The sequence below is a fragment of the Carassius carassius genome, chromosome 11 (assembly GCF_963082965.1).
Source record: "Carassius carassius chromosome 11, fCarCar2.1, whole genome shotgun sequence".
NCBI lineage: Eukaryota > Metazoa > Chordata > Actinopteri > Cypriniformes > Cyprinidae > Carassius > Carassius carassius.
Genome location: NC_081765.1, coordinates 6,291,081 through 6,304,469, shown reverse-complemented (window position 1 = coordinate 6,304,469; position 13,389 = coordinate 6,291,081). Strand labels below are relative to the sequence as shown.

General features: G+C 36.2%; 1 protein-coding gene across 1 annotated transcript; it reads right to left on the bottom strand.

The window, feature by feature from the left end:
- Nucleotides 1-485: 485 nt before the first annotated feature.
- marco (macrophage receptor with collagenous structure) lies at nt 486-6,480 on the bottom strand. The gene is made up of 17 exons (XM_059561490.1): nt 6,321-6,480; nt 5,866-5,967; nt 5,195-5,304; nt 5,014-5,101; nt 4,324-4,368; nt 3,668-3,721; nt 3,431-3,529; nt 3,293-3,337; nt 3,083-3,163; nt 2,662-2,724; nt 2,073-2,168; nt 1,921-1,965; nt 1,781-1,834; nt 1,669-1,686; nt 1,495-1,548; nt 1,069-1,233; nt 486-962 (listed from the first exon to the last, which is right to left on the bottom strand). Exons 1-17 carry the CDS (start codon nt 6,436-6,438, stop codon nt 832-834), a joined length of 1,368 nt encoding a protein of 455 aa, XP_059417473.1. The 5' UTR covers nt 6,439-6,480; the 3' UTR covers nt 486-831.
- Between the last annotated feature and the right edge of the window lie 6,909 nt (nt 6,481-13,389).

The window sequence follows — 13,389 nt, the reverse complement described above, 5'->3', positions numbered from 1 at the left end:
CTGGACTTGGAATGATTGTCTAAAAGTAAAATACACTCTAGTGTTTATCAGTTCTCTGATTCGGGTTCAGTTTTAAAGAGCCTTGAGGAAAAGACTCCCAGTTAAATTAATAAGCATCTTGCTCCCAGTGGACTGCAGCTCTTTAGAAATGCTAACGTATCTGTTCCTCTCTCATTATTATTTCTATCACTTACTGAATCATTTATTTATTAGTGTGGCCTCTTACCCCTTCAGAAGACCTCATTCCCAAGCCAACCCTTCTATTACACAGGGTCCCACAGCTAATAAGGGGCTAGACAGACACAGAGAGAGAAGGGAAGGACTGGAGAGAGGAGGTCCCTGGAGAGGAGAACAGGAGCAGAGATGCTCTCTGAATGATAATTGTTGATTAGTGTCTCTTATATCCAAAATGCAAGACAGTGCAAGTTAAAAAAGGATTGTGAGACAGCCATAGTGTTGGGTGTACAGAAACCAAAATGAGACACTTATATAAAATTCTTTATTTTAAGTGTAAAGAGTTAGCCAGTTTTAGTATAGTGTACATTGATGATTTTGTTGTGGTGTTTATACATTCATGTTAGACAAAAAATGACTTGCACACAAAAGTCCCACTCAGAAATGCATGAATGTTGCTGCCTCAGTGACACCTCACAAACTTTCCAAGTGTAACATTCGACAAAAATAAGTTTGGTTTCACATAATACAACTCTTTCAAACCTTAGTGGAATATGGGTCATTTGCATATGTGTAAACAGTGACTTTATACGTCCACTGAAAATAAAAAAAGGGAGAAAAATTAGTTCTTGTTGTGAGAAGTTTTCTTCTTTTTATTCAAGCACAACCTACTCCGACATCCTCATTGTGGCTACAGTTATTAACTCCCATTCCTGCATGTGGACAGTCAAAAATGCTCTTCTCGTTTCCGGTACATCTCAAGTCGTCCAGCCAAATGCGTCCAGTTCCTGCAGCAGATATACAGCAGACCATTCTGAGAGTATTTTGGAAACCATGGCCTGTATAGCCCTGAACCATTAACCAAAAATTCTGAACCATAGAAGGATACATCACCTGTAACGGCCGTGAACACATGAGTTGCCCTCTGGAAACCCAACATCTTGCACACCACCAAAGCATCCACGGAGTCAAAGGCGTCATCGCACACCGTTCCCCAGACATTGTCATAAAACACCTCGACTCTTCCTTGGCTTGAAGTTCCCACTAAACGAACTACAGCTAATGATAAATGTGCATATATGAGACACACTGCTGGACTGCCTCCATTAGTCCACATGTTGAAATGCTGCAATAGTATATGTCATTGTGCTTATCTGCAAGTCATTGACGTCATGCTAATGTGGCTGTTATTTTGTTGTTATTTAAATAGAATCTCCAAAAACAAAACAAGAATCTTTGTATTGGAATTACTTGATTGAATAGACATTAACAGAGACACACAGCAGTGCATAGAGATGCATAAGTATTTACAAAAATTACCAGGGGCACTACTCGCACTAGGGGGTCCTACATCACCCTTCTGTCCCTTAGGACCTGTTTAAGACCATCATGCATTTAGATACAATCAATTTACTCACAAAACAGGTTAATAATCACACAGATGCTGTGCATTCAGTGAAATTATATATATGCCCAAAATGTGCCCAAACATACCTTGAGCTCCCATTAGCCCTAGAAGACAGACACAAGGATAAGATGAAATAAATTCAAGACATATACAGAGTTGGATGTTGATTTCTTGTCAATATTATTTTAACAAACTCACCCTGATCACCTTTGCTGCCCTTTTCTCCATTCGGACCTTGAGGTCCAGGGACACCTATATACAACATCATACTCAGATGACAGCTGTATGATATAAACTCAATGTTTGGTATCTGTTTTTGTGTTTGTTTTTAAATTTACCTGGCAATCCTTGACTTCCATTTACTCCCTGTTGTCCTGGGTTCCCTGAAAACAATTATTTGTACATAAAAATTGGCATAATGCCATGTAAAAATTGGCATAATGCCATGAATCAATCTTTTGTGCATGTGTCCTTAGCACTCCTATAGTACCTGGAAGGCCAACGCCAGTGTCTCCCTTTGGTCCAGGTGAGCCTTTTTCTCCAGGTTGACCTTGCAGACCAGGAGGTCCCTCTGGACCAGGAGGACCTAAAAGATTAACCAACTACAGGTTAGTGCACGAATGAATCAGGAATCCTTAAACTGTGTGGAGTAAGGGTACCCCATTTTACACCACTACTAAACAAAGGTACACTTGTGAAGAAGAACTAATCTCTGTATTTGCTGAAGCTTGCAAGGTCAGTGGCATCAAATCTCTTAAATACGAGTTTTGTAGACACTTGGAAATTTGTATTTATTATCATTGGAAAGACTAATTAATTATACTTGAAAATCTGATTACGTCTACACATATGATCTGCTGATTACTTTGTATAGTGGATTCCGGAGTGAAACTGCTATACAGTTATATGAATGAGTTTTTTCCAAAACTGTTGCATCAGCTATTTCAGATAAGCCGAAGTATACCATATTTTATGCTAATAGTCATAAGCCTGGCTATATTACTAACCTTAACAGAGAAAGGTTTGTTTGACACAGTGGCAAATGAGGACAAACTGGGTAATGATCTGGGCTTTCTTACCACTAGGACCTGGATGTCCCTGTTCTCCTTGCTCACCCTTGTCACCTGGTTCTCCTTGGGGTCCTGAGTAAGACATGTTTTGAGTGTGTACATCATAAAGATTATGCATGACAATGTTCAGCTACAAGGTATCAACCAGTGTCAAATTTGGAACACAAGTGTTGCACTGACAAAGGTTTTATTATTAGTGGTATTTATTAAGGCATGCATTATTGTTAGATTTATTCAGGCTAAAAAGATTAAAGCAACCAAAATACTGAGGCTTCTTGAGGAGAGGTGGATTAAACATACAGTTTTCCTGGTGAACAATAAAGACACACACAAAGAAATATGGTCTTGTTATTAGAAATGTTTTACTTTCCACAAAATTAACCTGGCAACAACCCACTCTAGATCCTTATAATTTATCTTTCAAAAATACCTGGTGGTCCACTGAGCCCTGGGAATCCTGGGAGACCAACATGTCCAGTTTTACCTTGAAGACCGTCAGTCCCAGGTAAACCTTGTGTAAACAGAGAAAATACCATTTTTCATTAAAGCAATAGTAAAACAAGGCATATCCACAAGACATATTTTTGCATTGTTATGGTATGAATTATTCTGCTGGCCTTGAATCATCATGAACAAGCACCTTTCATTCCTCTCTCTCCTGTATCCCCCTTCAAGCCTGGAATACCTGGAGACAGAAGTAACAGTCATCGCAAGATATGGATCTATTATGCTGTTCCTTAATGGTGTGAGAGTAGTGTGAATGTGAGAAGGCGATTACCAGGTGGACCCGTCATGCCAGCCGGGGCCCTTTCCCCTGCTAGTCCTTGGTCTCCTTTCTGTCCTTTTTCACCTGGAGCTCCAGGCTCACCTACCTGACCTAAAAGAGAGAAATTTAATATTTTCAATTATTTATTTTTTTTCCTTGCATGCAACAAAGCTGTGTAGCAGCATTTCTAACATTTTAACTATACTACACCCATTCGAATTCATAAAGATTTATTAAAAATACACTAACCTGGTGAGCCAGAGTCTCCTTTCTGTCCCAGTATCCCTGGTATTCCAGGAGGACCTGTTGAAGAGCACAATTACTGACATCAAAATGTCAAAAATACTATTGACACACATCTGTTGGGATAAAGGATCTATGACCACAAAAATCTAATTACAGATTTAGGTCAGAGTTTATGTCTGTTTTGACCAGCAGGGAGAGCTGAAAACACATAGATTGAGAAAAAACAGCGAAAGTGATTGACGCTATTCTGGTCATTGAGCTCTGCTGCTCCTGCTCCTGCTCTTGCTATTTTTCACCCATGTAAACTGGGGACAGGATCTTAGTGATTTGGGATTCCTTGCAGATGTTTGCTTTCCCATTGGAATTAATGAAGTAGTGCAGAGAAAAATTAATAATGTAATGTTGGACAGCGAAGAGTGCTGGTAAACCTCCCTCCTCTGTCCTCGAAAGACATGTTAGCAATTAGTTTGCCCTAATGTGAGTATAATTGTTCCATGAACTGGAGGCCTCATGCAGACAGGAATTGGACAAATTCATCACGAATAGTTATAATATAAATATAGCATTCTTCTTATGATACTATTGTTAAATGAGAGAGAGAGAGAGAGAGAGAGAGAGAGAGAAGTTGGGTGTGATTTTCAAAGCATGGTAGTAGTTACCTTGCAATCCAGGTATGCCAGGTGGACCAGGCGGGCAAACCACAGCTATAAAATATAAACAACAACAACAAAATAGTGATCTCAATTTTGTGAGAAATACCTATGGTGACTCCTGAGTAAATGTCTCAATGGGTCATGAAATGGAAAATCTAAAATGAACATTTGCATCTAATTTCTCAGTGATGCCATTTTTAAAATGTTAAATACAGCAGTCCAACAACAAGTTTTAATAATAGTTTTAGATCTATATACAGAGATTTTAGACACATTCTTCCAGACACATAATGTAAAGATCTGAAAATGCATTTCATGACCCCTTTAAGAATTGAAATCATGGCTGAATCTCAAAACAGTACCTGGTCGGTATATCTAGGGTGTGTGTGTGTACCTGGTATTTCCTATGTTATGGGGACAAGGATAGTAAGCCAGTAAATTTTGAACTTGTGGGTGCATTTTATTTGTATTTATATTTTTTTGGTCCCCATGAGAAAAACAGTTTATAACAAGTTGTTTGAAAATGTGAAAATGCAGAAAGTATTGTTGTGAGGGGCAGTTTTGGGGGTAAGATTCAGGTAAGGGGACAGATAATACTGTTTCTACATGTGTATAAAAATCATTAAATCTATGGAATGTCCCCATGAAATATAGAAACCCAATATGTGTATGTGTGCTGTGCGCGCGTGTGTGTACCTCTCTTAGCACTAATGTTGAGCTGGTTTAGTTGAGTTCTTAATTTCTCTAAAGTCCCATCGTTCCCACACAGATCGGAGAGACACTCCTGGTTAACACACACACACAGAACCTTCAGCTCTCTCAAAACATGTCTTTCTCTGCATATATTTGTGTCATGAATGTATGTGTGTGTGTGTACCTCATCGAATTTGGAACTGCCCAGTTTGAGTCCCTCAGCAGACTTGAGTTCCTCTGCTTTGGCATCAGCTGATGTACAGTGAGTGTAAACCCAAGCCTCCAGAGTGAAGACTACATACAATAGACATCACAAGCAAAAAGCAGATTTAATCATGGAACAACAGAAATCAACCAGAAACAAAGTGTTAGCTTACACAAGATTTGGATACATAGGCTAATAGTCATGATGTATACATTTCATTGCAATATATAACACAATAATCCAACAAAATCACAACAAAATCCCTTTTATTTATTATGCTCAATGCATTTGCTCAATGTCTTTTAATCAACTGGTGTTTTGGTGATTGTCTTTTATTTATTTATTTATTTTCTTTGCTTGTTTTAGTGCATGTATGAAGTCAGTTTTGCTCAAGTTCATAAATGTTGTATCAGAGGAAGCACAGGTGTAGAAAATTAGGAAAAGAGATTAAAATCTTCTTATCATTTACCAACCCTCATGTTGTTGCAAACTTCGAATTATACTTTCATAATTTAAAATCTAAAACTTGCTTGTAAAGTTTGTTTATATTATTATGATTTGTAATAAATACAACCTGGTTTGATCATTTGTATTTATTCTACAGAAATGTATACCTTTTTAAATGTGACTTTATCTCTAGTACATCTCACCTTTATAGACCAGCACACAATTCAGTCCAATCAGCAGCAGGAAAAGCAGAATGAGAACAGGAATACAGTAACGGTTTTTGGCTGGTTTCTTAGTCTTTAGCTCTATAACACACATGCAGTACAAACACATATTGAATGCAGAACTCTGACTTAAACTACAAAAAGTGTAAGTGTAAGGTTTAAGTTACTTTGATGACCAGACTGATATGCGGATAACAGTCAATATTAGGAAATATCAGACTGTGTAATGTCACAACAGATCAGAATGAAAAATTCCAAAAATCTTTGTAATGTTATGTAATGGTTTTTTTTGTTTGTTTGTTTGTTTTTTTTTGTAATTTTAAGCAGATATTTGATGCATTCTGTGTTAAGTAATTTTTACTTAGTGTTAGTGACTTGTGTTTAGACCAATTTTTTTAATACATTTGAATGTATATAATGTCATTTTGTCTTACCAGTGTGCTGGAAGTCAAAGCGGTCAGCCTCATAGAGCTTCATGATGTTGTTATAAAGAGGTTTTGCCTGGTGTAATACAGAGGTCTCCTCATCAATTGTATCCACATCTGTCTCCATCAGACACTCATCCACACTGACCTGTACATAACCAGGGGGACAGTTTAAAAAACAAAGAAAAGGGGAATAAAAATATGCCGGCTCATCAAAACGCCAGTCATCTGACAAAAGAGACTAGAGGAAATTGTCCCAATGAGATTTCTAAGTAAAAAGGAAGTTAGAGCTGTAGTAGCAGGAGTAAACATAAATTGCTTTCAATGGTCATTTTAATTGGGGAGCAATCTTCTCTTGAGTCTTTGTATATCTGTTTGGCCAATGTGAAGTGTTGGCTGGTGACCGTCTTTCTCCTATGGAAGGAGACCATATTAATCCTGTATTGAATTTATTACAGTTTCTTAATCTTTTATTTTGTAAATTGTATGCATTTGTGTTGCAGTTTTGGCTGTATGTGTTTGTTTAATTTTGTAACTCCAATGTACAGCACTTCGTTCCCCATTGTGGTTTTTAAAAGTGCTCTAGAAATAAAATTGAGTTAAGTTGAGAAAGTGGGTGGTGAAAGCATGTCTATGGTCAGTCAGTCCTTATAATCGGATATAGAAACAATTAGATTGTTTATATCTGAACAGCAGAAGTCTATGGTCTATGGTCATTATAAAAAGCCAATTAAATGTGTGTGCGCACATGAAACGGTTGTGCATTCAATCTTTTTACTATGTGTATTTGCCCTTCCATGAAGAAAGACAAACTTTCACTACTTTAACTGGGTAAACTGGTTGGCGATCAGGGCATCTGTTTAGATGGAAAGCTCATCCCTGACCTCAGATCAGCTCTAAACAGCCCTCTCCGCTCACACTTAACATGCACTGACAGAATGACCTTGTTTACTGTACTCAGCGTGTCTCAGTGTTTTGTTTATTTGTTTGTTTGATGACCACACCACTCAGTTGCTGATGTGTGTGTTTTAGGGTGACCCTGTTAGTATGTATCAGACACAACTGTGTGTGTGAACATAACACCCTCTCTGTCTCTTAATCTCTGTGGCTGTGTCCTCTCCACAAAAAGGCTCTTATACTTACTGTAAAATACAGTAAAGAGGTTTAGATTTTATTTGCAGTTTGTGTCTGTGCATTGTGTGTTGAGGTTTTAAAGGAACATCTTGTCCTTATAATCTGTTCAGTCTCAATACAAAAACTATTGACTTCATTCATTTTCATTTAACCTACCACAACACCTTCCTTATTATTATTATTATTATTATTATTATTATTATTATTATTATTATTTTAATTGAAATGTTCACAAATCAGTATTCTGATTCCCTCCATTATTGACAGACTAACCAACTAAAAATAACGGTTCCTAAAGGATATTTTCATAGCAATGCAATAGAAGAACGATTTTGGGTTACAAATTAGTGAGCAGTGCTTAAAATATTTTTTTTTTTTCGTAGTGTGAGGCCATTTAAAAAAATCGAAAGAATCATTTTCTGCTATTTCCATTGTTTGTGTAATGCAGATGGTTCCATGGATGCATGGAACCTTAAACGAACCTTAGAATATTGATTTTTAAGAGTGTAAGAAACAACTTTGTCCTCTATGTCAATGTTGATTTCTATGTGGAATTTGTCATTAAACATAAAGAAACTATACATTATATATAATACAATTATTATATATGAATTATAAAATTGTATATTACCACGAAAGCTGAAACCTTTATTTTATTTTTGTGGTTTTAGGGTTTTTGAGCAAATTAGCTATTTTAGTAATGACATAAAAAAAATTTAAATGTATTAATTAAATGCACAGACCTGCATTTTTAGTAACACGTATAGGCAGAATATTTGTAGAACATTTGGTTTAGACATTTGAAATCTGTAACAGCATTTATTAAACCTGTGTTATTTTTGTGCCGTGTGTCACCCCAATAAAGCATGCAATAACCAAATAGAAGCTATGCAGGTGTTATGTCTAAGTATCAGGCGTATTTGTTCATCAATTGCATTGGATTTGTCAGTAAATTTGCAATTATTGGTTAAATAAACATCACACACCTGAAGAAAATAATGATTGCCTAGAAGATTAAAATCTCTTACATACTCTTCAACATTCTGCTTTTCAACCTTGTCCTCCACATCACAGTCTTCTGAGAAACAAAACAAGGTGTGCAAAAGCATGTGTCCGTGTATGGAACATTTAGATCATCACATTCTTTTAGCTGTCACTGCGATTAAGAAAATAAAGAAAAACAAGTCAAGTTAATGAGCACAAAACACTGCTGATATAACAAAATCATCCAGGAAGTTTGGTCATGCGTCTTGGTGGTGAAACAGAGGAATTTCCTTCCTCAATGAGGATAGGAGATGAGAATGAATGGTGACGCTTTTCAATAATGTCTCCTACAAGACCACGATCTGTACTTCTGCTTTCTGGGTGGAAACCTTTTTCTTAGCGCAGTGTGGTAAACCATTCATACTGTAAGTATGATTCTTTAATGCAATTTTTGACATATTTCAGGATTACTGTAAATCTTATGTTAGGTATTATATTAGGATTTAAGTCTTGCAGAAATTGTATTTGAATTGAACTTGAAAACAGTTTTACTCCATTTAGTGCTTTGTTTTGTCAGGGAGGAGGTTTATTGTTGAAAGTGATAAATATGGAAACCAATATTAAGCAAGTGGACCTAATTTTAAACTCTTAAGCTAAATGAAGTTTAGTTAAACTTTTAATAATTGTTTTGTTTTGCTATGTTTTGCTTTTTTATTTTATTATATATATATATATGTCTATGTATATTGTTATATTTTATATATAGCACTTCAGCTAAATAAAAACAAAAGTGTGCAAGTCATATATCAGTGTCCTGTTTTGATTGTGCATATATGGAGCCTATGATTTGGAAGATGTTTGCGCACCCTGTGAAGTCCACTTATCTGGCCGCTATTGGGCAACTGGAATCTGCCCTGAGAGAGAGAAAGAGCTTTATACCCTGTTCTGTTTGGCAGGATAATTAGAATGACCTGTTTACTTCACGGACAGCAAAGCAAACATCAGTGGAGAGTGGCTGAAACTATAAAAATCAAAAGCAAAAAGAATGAGCAAATGAGTGTTTTTCTGTCTCCTTTTGATTTCCCCTTTTAAGTGAAGAGACAACATGTCTAGCAAACCATTTTGTTTTGTCTCTTCAGATCAAGTTGTTCAGGTGTCAGACCGGTGGTTATGGTGGTAAAAGAGAGCATGAGACATTGTTTTATTGGCTGTGACAGCAGCGAAATTTAGTGTCGCTCCCAGACAGCAGCCAGACTTCAATCAAAGCTATAAAACACACACACACACACACACACACACACACACACACACACACACACACACACACACACACACACACACACATCGCTTTCCAACACTTGTCTACGACTTGCCCTCATTCCTCGGACAGTTATTGCATGTGATTTAATGGTTATGGAGGGACTGAAGAAAAGAGAAATTGTAGGATAAGAAATGAATAAATCAAAATAGTGTCCACTTCCTTCTGCTCTAAAATCTTGGCAGCTTCCTGTTGACCAAACTGTTTAGATAAATCGGATCACCTGCTGCAAATTACTTTGCATGTGCTATGTGTGTGCTTTCACAGAGCCAACTGGTGTCTATGTCTTTACATTCTGCTTATTCTGACCTTGTCCTCTGTCAAGATCTCCTGCTGATCATCTTAAACACAAGGGCACACTAGTTGGGATTAATAAGAGAGAGAGAGAGAGAGAGAGAGAGATTACACAGGAACATAGAGGGGAGGAGACTTAGAAATAGTTCCAAATGCTAAAGTGATAAGAAGCAATACTTTTAGGTTGTGAGGTATTTGTGCATGGAGGATTGCAAAAAAGCACAGGTTTCCTCAAGTGAAACTGCAGGATTACTTCTCTTGGGTCATTTTCCAGAATTGGCATATTGAATCCAACTTAAAGGGCTCTTGAGGGACATCCCAGATTCCTGATGAATGTCCTTAGTGTCACTCAGCAGAACACAGTTCATGAAGAAACCAGCAAGGCACTTGTGAAAAAAAGTACACTTTAGCATAATATAAAAAATAAAAAAAATATACAATCAACCAAATAATTTAACGAATTTAAACTTTTTTTTTAAGATATACAAGATTTCATGAGACAAAAAAAGAGAGAGAAAAAGAAAAGTTCAGATGACTATTGTATATACTTTAAATTAATTTAAATATATTGAAAACTGTAAGGCAGCAACTGAAGTTGAAGGTGGACATTTGTACATAAATAACATATTCAAGCACCCCACACAGGTAAAGAAGTTATCATACAAAGGCTAAGACACATATCCAACATATTTTCAAACACAAAAGCGCATCATATACATCAATATCATCACTATCATCAATAGGTGTCTAACGTTGTGTCAATATTTGGTTACTTTCCAGAAAATGTATAAAAAGATTGCACATTTTATGGTAGTATTTTAGTTTGCCCTTTATACTTTAGGTTATTATTTCCATTGCAATATAATGTGACAAATCTTTCAAACAATGACCAATGGATGGACCTTCTGTGTTCTTCCAGTAAAATGTTACGGAACATCTTTCAAGAACTAGACAAATGTCAATAATTTTAGTGTGATAACCTGATAATGACAAACTTACAGGAAATAAACCCAAAGCACATATTTCAGCAGTCTTTGGAATTGCTGCTGTTACCTTTCGCCAGAATTTCTTAATCACCTAACATTACAATTACAAAATGCTCCCTTTTGTTTTTGGCATTTACAATAGATATCTGGGAGGTTTGGGTTAAACTTATTTAACTTTTCAGGAGTGACAAAAGTATGCATTACCCAGTTGTGTTGGATCAGTTTAAATCTACTAGTAATTGACAAATTCTGGGCTTTAACACATCTGGCTTCATCCTGAATCTCAAAGGTCATATTGCAAATCTATATTTTTCACAAGGGGCATTAGCATGATAGTTGGTGTTTTTCATGAGTTGGTTCTGTACGTGATCTCATAATAATTCATATGTATTTTATGTAAAATGTGGTTCTATAAAATGTACATTTACTTATGTTTATACAGGCACTAAAATGTAAAATACTGACGTATTCTTCACTTACAAAAAGTGTTCCTGTCGCTTCATATAACCCAGATTGCATGTCTGATGGCAGATTCTGACGACTTTTCTAACTTTTCATACATTTTATGGACCTTGACGCTGTTATTTACTTGGCAGTCAATGGGAAAGTCCCAAGCCTCCAGGTTTTCATCTAAAATATCTCAAATTGTGTTCCTTAGACGATCTGAGCTTTTACAGGTTTGGAACGACATGCGGATAAGTGATTAATGACAAATTGTTTATTTTGGGGTGGAGTAACCCTATAAACAAGACTTCACTTTAAACATTAAAATAAATAAAATTTCTGCAATTGTTAAACCTTTACTTGTCATGCAATGCGTACTTTGTTTGCCATGATGGGCCAAAAAGGCATTTTCTCTGACATGACTGACAATAGAACTATAAAATACACCAAAAACGCAACATAATTACGAAATGAAACAATTTTATTTGTGCACTGTAATCCAAATCTTCAGAATCCATATGAACAGTGAGGAACAGACCCAAATCCAAGCCTTTATTCGGGGATCTTCATCTCCATTCTGAGCAGTGAGTCATGTGACCCCCATGGGCAGGATTTCAGACCATTAACACACTTGGGAAAATCAACCCATTGCAACAGTTTAAAAATAGCCCAATTCTGTGGAAAGAATGCAGACTTGGCAACAGGGGTCTATATTTCCTCTAACAATTGGGGGGAACAATAAACATAAAATTTCTCAAGAGCAAACTGCTTATTGATAAAATGATAAAAATGCATTGATTTGAATACCTTAATGATATAAATGACACGTAATTATTTGTATGTATTTTTTAGCTAAAATACATAGCTATTTGTACATTTTAAACCTTGAATTTTAACATCTAAACTGTACATTTTGGCATCAATAAAAACTTACAAAAATGCACGTTTTGTGCTTGTTAATGTTACCTATAAACATGAGACCAGGCTTTGCTGTATCATGTTAACTGCACAGTAGCAATTCACAGTAAAGAGACCTGTACAAATGTGCTACAGAAGTACCTCAGTTCTCAGACTGGACACTTCATAACACAACACACGTTTTGAAAGTTTGTAGAATATCAAACCCTGTCTCAGTCTAAAGACAGGATTATCACTTGGCCCAAGGATCATTTGAAGAGTAAATGATCAGTTGTACATAGGCTGTATGGTAGGCTATATTGTAGACAGTGTTGCACAGTAGGTCATGTCTTGTTTTATTGCAAAATTCTGTTGATAATTTTTTTTTTTTGAGCCAAACTAAACATGAAAATGGTGGAATGTCCAAATTCACCAGATACAATTACACACACAAAATTAGGTGGAAGTAAAGTTATTTTAATATACTTATATTAGTTATACATTTTAGTAGTTTTATTTATTTTAAAAATTACATTGTATAAATGCACATATATTATATAAATCATAATTGATAGCAGTCACTGCTACAGTTTATTGTCAACATTCAAATACATTTCTGCAAATGTTTTTTTTTTTAAATGGCCTGGACATGCTGGGTTTGCTGACAGTTACAGTTTCTTCTAAGTTTCTATTTCTTATGAATCAGCTCTATTCTACATGATTCACAGTTTGCCAATTTGCGACAAGTTTGAAGTAGTGAGTTATTCACTGAATATTAAAGTGAATGATAAAGAATGTCACGATGCTGCTGCTGTGTTGGAGCCATAGACAGTAAAAGAAATGGACACAGCGACCCCATTGGAACTCAATTGAGACAAGGGAAGCCCATTTTTAGAGATTTTTAGCACTTCCGTTTCTGACGCGCAGACTCAAACTAAGCTTGATGACGTCAGCAACCTGTCTGACAGATGTAAATCTTCTAGTAGCTGTGCGTGCAAACTGCCATCGTTAATCTTGCAGA

Bases quoted from the DNA above. Each gene is read 5' to 3' on its own strand.
- marco (XM_059561490.1), bottom strand. From the start codon at position 6,438: ATGGAGACAGATGTGGATACAATTGATGAGGAGACCTCTGTATTACAC. The intron at 4,369-5,013 runs GTACACACACGC...TATATTTTATAG, and splicing joins CAACATTAGTGCTAAGAGAG to CTGTGGTTTGCCCGCCTGGT. The intron at 3,722-4,323 runs GTAACTACTACC...GCTCTTCAACAG, and splicing joins TGGCATACCTGGATTGCAAG to GTCCTCCTGGAATACCAGGG.